This window comes from Populus euphratica, unplaced genomic scaffold, assembly GCF_000495115.2.
Source record: "Populus euphratica unplaced genomic scaffold, PopEup_1.0 scaffold1269.1, whole genome shotgun sequence".
NCBI classification, from domain to species: Eukaryota; Viridiplantae; Streptophyta; class Magnoliopsida; order Malpighiales; family Salicaceae; genus Populus; species Populus euphratica.
This window is the reverse complement of record NW_011501126.1, coordinates 38,886-48,505: the sequence shown is the minus strand read 5'-3', so window position 1 is coordinate 48,505 and position 9,620 is coordinate 38,886. Positions and strand designations below refer to the sequence as shown.

Here is a 9,620-nt window from a genome sequence, read left to right as displayed (position 1 = left end):
TTAAATAAGATAATTAATATGATCATATTAATAATTTATAATGAGCTATCAAGGATAAATCATCCGATTGAAACCTTTTTTGTGTGTAGTTTCTAGTTTATTAATAAAAAAAAATTATATTATACTTATTTGAAATACAATTAGTGGATCCTATAACCTTGACAACTGTTTTTGTCATTTTAAATCTTCACATTAATCTTACATCTCAAAGTTTTCTTTAACTCATCATCATCATCATCATTTATTTATAATTTATATAGTTAACCTTCATGTCATCAATCTTTTGATCGTGTCACTTATTAATCTAAAATCATTCACTTGACTTGTTCCCTTATGGGTAACTTAAAAAATCTTTCAAAATTCAAAACTTATTTTAAAACTCTTAACCCTAGTAATCTTCACTTAATTAAGAGCACAAAAGAATGCATTTATAGCCTTAGCATTATAACTATGTGATGAGATCCAAGCAACACTAAAAGATCCATTGAAGATTATAGTTTGTCCAATGACAAGACTTAGGGTCAAGAGGTAGAAAGAAGCTTTCAATAGACTTCTTCAAGACACATGGGTTAAGATGGACTTCAAGAAGATATTAAATAATTAAAATATCTACTAGATGAGTAATTTCTCCTCTAGATGAAAGTGTAGCTGAAAAATCCAATGATGATAAGGATGATGATGTAGTTAAACATAGATGGAAGTCCTATTCATAACAAATGCGATGAATCAAGTCGGGGGATGAATGAAAGGTACCTTTTAAAATGCAACATAGGTGTATGAGTGGTTAGTAATGTCATTTAGCTTGTCAAATGCTCTTAACATCTTTATAAGGTTTATGCATCAAGTTTTAAAACCATTTATTAGCATATTTATTATAGTTTATTTTGATGATAACTTGTTTTTCACAATAATGTTGCTTTTATAGGTTTCTTTATGTTGATTAATGGTGTTCATGTTGATCAATCCAAGGCGTTAGTGATTGTGAAGTGGCTTGAGCTTTCATGGGCTTACATCTTTCTACAGAAGATTTATCTAAAACAGAAGTGGCCAGAGCTTTCATGGGCTTTCATAGATTTTTTTATATCAATTGGAATGTTATTTCTAGTGGACAGATGAAGTAAAAGCCAACTTTTGATTAATGAAGTAGAAGATGATTGAAGTTCCTATACCAGCACTCCTCAACTATGATAAGTTGTTTAAAGTAAATTATTATGCATTTAGGGTAGGCATTTAAAGAGTTTTTAGCCTAGATGGATAACCTATTACCTTTCTCAAAGAGAAATTATCAAAAAAATAAAAAACAAATTCCATTTATGATATAAATTTCTATGCCATTGTTCAAGTGTTAAAACATTGGCACCATTACCTTGTACAAAAGGAGTTCATACTCAACAAAAATCATGAAGCTTTAAAGTACATTAATGGCAATAGAAATTGAGTCATCGACATGCTAAGTAGGTATCATTTCAGCAAGAGTTCACCTTTTCATTAAGGCACCAATCAAATAGCCTCAATAAAATGGTTGATGCACTTAATAGGTGAGCTATCCTAATCAACTCCATGAATTCTCAAGTGATGGGATTTGATACATCTTAGAAACTTTACTCAAGTGACCCCTCATTTAGATAGATTTATGTGAAGTTGATGAATGGAGGTAAGAAAGACAACTTTACACTTTTGAATGGATATTTGTTTAACATTCTGTAGTTATGTATTCCAAATTGTTCATGGAAAAATATCATATGTGAATTACACCATGAAGGACACTTTAGATATAATGACGAGACATTAGCCCTAGTATCATCAAATTACTATTAGCCCAAGTACTAGGCGAGGTATTTAGTTTTGTGAAGAGAAGTGATGTTTGTTACAGAATCAAGGGATCTTTATTGAATGTTGGTTTGTACACCTCATTATTCATTCCTGATGCTTCATGGTTAGGTGTTAAAATGGACTTTATGTTAGGCTAACTTGTACCCAACAAGCCATGAGATTTTATTTTTATTATCATAGACAAGTTTTGAAAGATGGCTCATTTCATAGCATGTCAAAAAACTATAGCCGGATAGACCATATTCATAAATGTGAATATATATATATATAACTTCCTAAAATGTTTATGGGGGAAATCTAGGCACCCAATTAAATTTTAGCAATGTTTATCATCCTTAAACAAACGAACAAATAGAGATGGTTAACCATACTATTAGAAACTTGCAATAAAGTTTGGTTAGAGACAAGCTGAAAAATGAGAATAGCCCTACTACAAGTAAAATTCTCTTATAATATGTCTTGCAATCATACCGACCAACTTAGTCCATCTGAGATTGTCCACAAATAACTTTTTTAGAGTGCTTGAATTAACACATATTCCTCGTATCAGACGATTGAGCATCCAAGTCAAAGGTGTCATGAGCAAGTCAAGAAAACAATCATAGACAATAATGTCAAGTATAAAGCCTTAGGTAATACTCATTATAGGAGAGGGGTGTTTGAGGTAGGATATTTTATGTGAGCAATACTTAACTATAAAAGGTTCCTAGTTTATACGTATAGTTCAAGAAAATAAAGATAAGTTTGTGTGAGGTGTTACAAAAGATCAATAACAATGCTTAAAAACTCTAGCTTCCTATTCACATAACACCTTACTTTAAGGAAGATCAGAACTTAAGAGAGCAAGCTCTCTCTAACTCAACAATAATGATGTAGTCGAGCTAGTAGGAACTAGAAATTTATAAATAGTAATATAAAGATCTATCATAGCTAGATAAAGACCATAAATAAATTATATAGATAGTTTAATAAATGCTTTTATGGACAAGACTAGACCCAAAATAAGATGTAATCTTATTAGATCAACATAATAATAATAAAAAGCTACAATTTTCAATTCACAGATGAGATTCAAACTTTTTCAGAAGATTCTTGAACCTACTTTTATAAGGAGTGGGCTTGTTTAACTAAGCCTCATTCAAAATACTCCTAAATTAGGCCTCGAAGATATTGTTTGAGCTAGTTCTATTATTTTCCTTTTATTTTCTAGATTTCTTGGTTAATTTTGAACTTTCTACTATTTTCCTTTTTATTTATGGATAATAATTTTATTATCTAGTAGAGGGAAATTTTTAACCTGTTTATGAGGTTTTAAACCTCTTAAAAATGTATATTACATTAGAGTTTATTATGAGAAATAAAACTATAATTTAAGATTCTTGAATTCTAACCTTATTTCTGCTAAATTATTTTTCTTTGAGTTGTTACTATCCTTATCATGCTTCCAAAAGCATCTTCATTAATTGTTGAGATTTTTTATTAAAAAAAAAATTAATACCCTCTAAGAGTTAAAGATATTAGTTCTCTATCCCTCTTTCATTTAGTAAATTCATATATATTGAACTTTTCACCTAGAATAAAGTCTAATAAATATTTTCTTTATCACTCTCTAGAAAAGGCCATTAATTAAAAAAAAAACTATTCATTTATGCATTGATCGTAAAATTAAGAGTAGAGTTTCTTCTTCTTCTTCTTTTTTGATATAGAAAGAGAAAAGGATGAAAATAAAGACAAAAATAGAAGTAAAGTTCTTGGGGCCAAGGATGCTGGCAAAGCTCATATCCATAAAGTTGCTTGATTTAAAAGTCAATGAGACGAAAGAAAAGAACAATCAATAAATTAGAGATTAAAAATCTTATAAAAAAACTAGAACAAATCAAGATCTTGAATACCAGGCCTTAAGGTAGTGATGGCTCTCTTTCTACTCCAAGCCTTCTCTTCTCTTCTCTTTTGTTTTTTCAATATTTGACCTAAAAAAATTGAAACCCCAGCACCCAAAACTCGCCTCCTCCCAGGGTTTCTCTATCGCTTCTTCGCTCTATATCTCATCAATAATGTTTCTTTATTGCAACCCTTGTGAGTCTATAAAGTTCAAAATTATGGTATATAATGGTTTAATTTTCATGCTCTTTGTAGCTCATCATGGATCAATTCCTCCCTTTGCCTTCTTTAACAATGTAATTCTGCCAATTATCTTGAACACTGCCATTGTCCTTGGGGTGTCAGTATGTTTCTTTGACCGCGAACTTTGCTGTGCATGAGCACTGCCATTGCCCTTAGGGTGTCAGCATGTTTCTTTGACCGCTTGCCCCTTGGCGACATACGACTTAAATGTTTTTCAATGATATGCAGTGTCCTTACTGTTGCATTGTATAAAGAAAAGAGTAGTCTAACATAGCAAGACTTTTCGTAGAAAAGAAGCTTGCTTGCTTAATTGTCTAGTGAAAAGGTTTTTTGCCTAGTTTAGTTTTTCAACATGTATTCTAGCTTGCACCTTGCCATTTCTAGACTTGCTTAAATACTATAAAGAAATAGGATCTCGAATGAGTTTTACTTTCTGTAGTGTAAACAATAACATTTTGTCTATATGAATAGCCCATCTACAGAAAAGCATTTCTTATTTGATATTCACACACAATGTCCTAGTTTAGGACATGACATTTCCATTCTAGCAAGCATAGGCATACCCGTTTTATAACCTAGAAATGAAAAGAAAAATAAAGTGCCATTTGAATCAAAATATAGCAATGTGGTTTTGTCAAAATACCATATTCACCCACTGAAAAGAAAAAAGAATAAAAAAAAAAAGCCTGCTAATTCATTTTTTCCTTCAAATACACAAGGAAAATGAGGTTTTATCAAAATACCATATTCACCCACTCAAAGAAACCAAATAGACTATAAAAAATATAAGTACAATATGACTCGATCATAAAAAAGGACTTCAATCCGCATGAAAGAAAACCCCCACCAGCGCACCCATTCAGTGATCAGGGACACTTGCTCATGCAACAATGGACTTCGTAACACTCTCCATGCTGCTCCATAGTTGAAGGCAAAAAATATCAAGCATGGCTGACCAGGTAACATTGTTGCTACTGTACCTTCCCAGCCCCGTTCTTATTGGACGCTGTAGTATAGACTGACCTGTTGCTATGCACCTCTTTGACCAGACTCTAGAGCAGACTGTAAACAGACACAAGGTGCTGCGACCAGACCCAACTTGACCTCAACACATTTGTCACCCAAATCATGAATTGGGTTTCACCATTCCAAACTACAGATCCTGAGCAAACCAATTGTGCAAAATTCAGACTTCCAAACAAAATAAATATTACTTTGTGCATCAATAACATCATAAGTTTTCCAGGCCAAACCATGAGAGGAATTATACTCGAGCTTCGCAATTCATTCGCAATTCAAGCTTCCTAACCTTACAAATTGAAATATACTCAGAATTATTTTACATACCTTCCGCTAAAAATTGAATCCACCAGATGGAACTTGAACATTGTTCTCACCAAAGTGAAATCCTTGCTGGGCACCATCACCTGAAGGCAAAGCCTCATCATCTTCTTCCAACCAATAAGTCTCGAGAATCTTGACTGCCTTCTCATAGATCTCATTGTTGTCATGACTCTGTAGATTTTCAATCTTTTCTAGTCCCTCAGCATCATCTATCATCTGTGCATAGAAATTAACATCTCCACTGTTCCCCAAATTCTTTTCAGCTTCCCCAACCTTCAGAATATTCTCTAATCCTTCGAGACATACTGTTACAATCCTTGGATCAGGGCATACAAGAAGATCACATAATGGTTTAATACATCCCTGACTGACCAAAAACCTGTCATTCAAAAACAGCCAATCACTTCTCTGCCAACCAACACAACCAGAGAACAAACACCAAGCAAGTAATAACAGAAGCTTATAAAAAGAAGAATAAAACATACTTAATTTGCTCATGAGTACCACCAGAAGTAGCATTAGAAACTGCCCAAGCAGCTTCTTTCTTTATATCAAACTCCGCATTTTGAAGTAAATTAACAAGCGGGCCAATTAAACCAGCCTCAATAACTGCCTACATAATTTATATAAGAGGGTGAAAATTCAGAAGGGCGTGGAGCTTTCAATCTCAAGGAATTCAGATCACAAAGTGCTAACAAAGATTCCATTACAGACAAATCCAGCAAATAAATGTAGAACCTCAACTAGACAAGTCCAGAATACTTCTAAGAGGATTGACAACTCAAACAAGTAATGCACTAACAAAGCTTTAAAACATGAACCTAAGGCATGCATGCTCACCTGAATCTGTTCTTTGTTTCCTGCGGTAATGTTTGAGATAGTCCAGCAAGCTTCTTTCTTGATGCTCTTTTTATGGTTATGAGTCAACAGGCTTAGGAGGCATGGAAGTGCACCAGTATTAATTATGCACTGAGAAGGAAAGGTGTTAATGTAAGATATAAGAAAACCCACATTTGAAGCAAGAAAAAGATGCCATCATGCAGAAGAAGAACAAGATCATCAGTATAGTTGCAAAATAAGGGGGGGGGGGGGGGCTGTTACTACATAAGCATTTCTTGTTACATGCCTTGCCTTTTCATTTTCCTATTGAGAATCATATTTCTCAGGTCTGCTTCATTTTAAACTATGCTGGTCGAGTACAACAATAGTTGATGATGCATCTGCTTAGCATAAATCATGTGTTGTTATGGGTCTAATTTTGTGGCTCCGTGTCTGTGCTGCTTAGGTATTTGGAGCAAATGTGGATATTTGAAGCAAATTTATGATTTAAATGACAATATTGACCATGCAGAAACACCAATAACGTGTGTTCTAACACTATATATGGATTGGAGTAAAAGACTGTGAAGAGCTTTCAAAGAACTGAGAGGGGGGAGTTAAATAAGGGTCAGGTGATCGACCTTTTATACAAAGGCGGTGAGAAGAAAAACAAAGGTGATAGAGCCAAGCAGAGGGATAGAGTAGGGGTAGACTAAGGGAAGACCGGTTGGTGAAAAGTGCATCTTGCCTTATTTACCCAGACAGAAGATAAGGTGTATGGATTACCTACACAAGTAGAATTGTATCTATTATTTTCTAAAAGATGTAGGGGTCGAAAAGCAGTATTAAAGAGGGGGTTAAAAAATTTCTAATATTTGGAGGGACAGGGTCTTGCAGCCCAAATTTCTTTCCCTCCATTAACAAAAAAGTTCCCAAGAAGTTTCAAGGGCTATTTCCCTCCTCCATTTTCTCCCTTTAAACCCTCATATCCAGGAATAGCTGGCACAAACTTGGGCAACAGGACAAAGTTTAACAACAGCAATGCCCATGGAATCTTATTAAAACCTCTATCGTGGTTATATTTCAAATCTTTGTTTTTCATAGCTGTGTAATTTGTTCATCCTGTATTTTCTTCTGTCTTCACAGTAAACCTCAAACATGGCCTTATTTTCCATCTTGGTTGCCATCATCATGCAGAAGCATCTATATTGATATTATTAATTAAAAAAATCGTGTAAATTATGTCATTACAATGTTCCACATCAGTGCACATGGAAAAAAGTTATCAGTATATGCAGACATGAAAGGCACTTCTGTTGCATAAAGGATGGAACAAACAAAAAGTCAGAAGTGCTTTTACCTGGGTCTGCATATCGTCCCCGGTCACAATATTTCCAACTGTACGAAGGGCAGGAACAAGCACTGAAGGAGAAGGATGGCTGAGACAATTCATGTAAGAATAATCAGGTTTTTTATATCTATTGCCTGCAGATTGTGAGATAGAAGAAATTAAACAGGCCAATCACTACTCACAGGAGGAGCTCCACAAGTCGAGGACAGACCCCTGCCTCAATAACAGCTTGGATTTTGTCATTTGTACCATCAGAAAGATAAGAGAGTGCCCAACAAGCATCAGTTAGGACTTCTTCATCAGTTGAATGAACAAGACGTTCAAGTGCAGGAAGGGCTGGTCTCACCTGCCCAACAAATTTCACAAGTTAAAAAATCTTCAATTTTCACAACATCCATAGACAAAAAACTATGAAATCTGACAAAAACCTGCTCAAACAGAGGCTGTGGCTTGCCCCTGCAGAAGTTTGACAGTGTCCATGTAGCATTCCTCAGCATTGAAAGCTTTGCGTGCTCATTCAACTGTGCCAGGAGAGGAATCAACGCTCCATGGCTGAGCACAAGATCACGGCACTTAGGGGAGTCACCAGCAACATTTCCCAATGCCCACACAGCCTAAAATTTCACCAACAACTGTATTCAAATCCTTTTCTCTTTGGTAACCATACCTAGCACATTATACTACTACAATTCCTGCAAACTAGGTAACAAAAATTCAAAGACACACCTGCTCCCTAACATCATCACTGGGAGAACCTAGAAGCTTGACAAATATTGGAACTGCATCATGATCAATTACCACCTTTGTGTTCTCTGAAGTTCCAGAGGCAATATTTGTGAGAGCCCAAGCAGCCTCAAACTATACAAGCACAAAAACATGACTCAAACAAAAAGTTAAGACTCCCTTCCACTACAAACAAATCAACAAACACATTATCGCGTTATCACAGAAACACACACCTGGAGCTGAGGGAAATCCTCCCTAACAAGAAGCTCGACAAATCTTGGAACAACCCCAGCTTGTATAACTTCCTCTATGGGAGGGCTCCTCTCTACCAATAACAATGCAATTACTCAATAAAGAAACAACCTCTACCAATAGAAACGCAAACTTTAACAAAACAAAAGGAACCCAGAAAAAAAAAATACCAATGGAAAGAAGTTTTCGAAACTGAGTAGTTGCTTCCAGCTGCAAATTACTATCATCAGACCAAACACCAGACACCATCGAAGGCAAACTTTCTAACTGCAAAAATTTACAAACAGAAAAAAGAAAAAACCAACGAAACCCTAATTACAAAATCCGATCACATTAAACACTCAACGATTGACAAGATCCACTGTTCAAAAACAACATATACATTGACACGAAAGTATAGTAAAGTTACCTTCTTTTCCATACTAGAAGAAGAGAGAACAGAGGAAGGGAACTGTTGTGCCAGGAGACCTTCGCGTCGCTTCTTTTGTAAACTCTCTTCACGCTTGTTCTTTCGGATCTCAACCATATTGTCCTCTCTTCTCCGCCGACCTTCATCGGCGTCGACGGCGACTTTGTATCGGTTCCGGCGAACATCGGTTCTCGTGCTTGGTCTCAAAGACATGGTTGATTGATGGTAATTTGAAAACCCTAAATTTTTATTTTCTTTTTTCAATTTGGGGATCGTAGCAGGAGAAGAATGCACTGAATTTTTTTTTTTCTTTTTTGTAATTACTGGGAGTGAAGGGATAGAGTGGGATTTATAGCGTTCGCAAAATGAAAAGGGTCTTGTAAAATGGAAGGAGTGGTTTGTTGTAATTATTTAATTTTTGTTTGTTATTGGAGTTAAAAAAATATATTTTTTAAATTTTAAATTTATTTTTTATTTTTTTATTATTTTAATATATTTTTATTCTTTATGATTAGACCATCACCTAACAAAATATAAGTCAAATATTTTTTTAATATAAAATTATTGTTAAATTATTTTATTATAAATAATCAATTATACACACATTGACAAGTATATTTTTATCAAAATTTTATATTATTATTTTGCACTTAAACTATCAATAACTCTTTAAATAAAATATATTTTATAATAACAAGTCTGATACCATAAGATATCTTTAATTTATGGTAAATGTTTATCTTAAATACAAGTCTATCACAT

General features: G+C 34.3%; 1 protein-coding gene across 1 annotated transcript; it reads right to left on the bottom strand.

The window, feature by feature from the left end:
• Window positions 1-4,625: 4,625 nt before the first annotated feature.
• Window positions 4,626-9,225, bottom strand: LOC105117276 (importin subunit alpha-1-like). Its single transcript, XM_011014884.1, has 11 exons — window positions 8,859-9,225; window positions 8,620-8,716; window positions 8,431-8,522; window positions 8,198-8,329; window positions 7,900-8,085; window positions 7,654-7,817; window positions 7,481-7,559; window positions 6,142-6,270; window positions 5,787-5,914; window positions 5,305-5,680; window positions 4,626-5,119 (listed from the first exon to the last, which is right to left on the bottom strand). Exons 1-10 carry the CDS (start codon window positions 9,069-9,071, stop codon window positions 5,311-5,313), a joined length of 1,590 nt encoding a protein of 529 aa, XP_011013186.1. The 5' UTR covers window positions 9,072-9,225; the 3' UTR covers window positions 4,626-5,119; window positions 5,305-5,310.
• Window positions 9,226-9,620: the final 395 nt, after the last annotated feature.

Excerpts from the sequence above, each read along its gene's own strand:
- LOC105117276 (XM_011014884.1), bottom strand. The coding sequence starts at position 9,071 with ATGTCTTTGAGACCAAGCACGAGAACCGATGTTCGCCGGAACCGATAC. Across the intron at positions 7,818-7,899 it reads CACAGCCTCTGTTTGAGCAG|GTGAGACCAGCCCTTCCTGC; the intron begins GTTTTTGTCAGA and ends TTTGTTGGGCAG. Across the intron at positions 5,681-5,786 it reads GGTACTCATGAGCAAATTAA|GTTTTTGGTCAGTCAGGGAT; the intron begins GTATGTTTTATT and ends TTTGAATGACAG.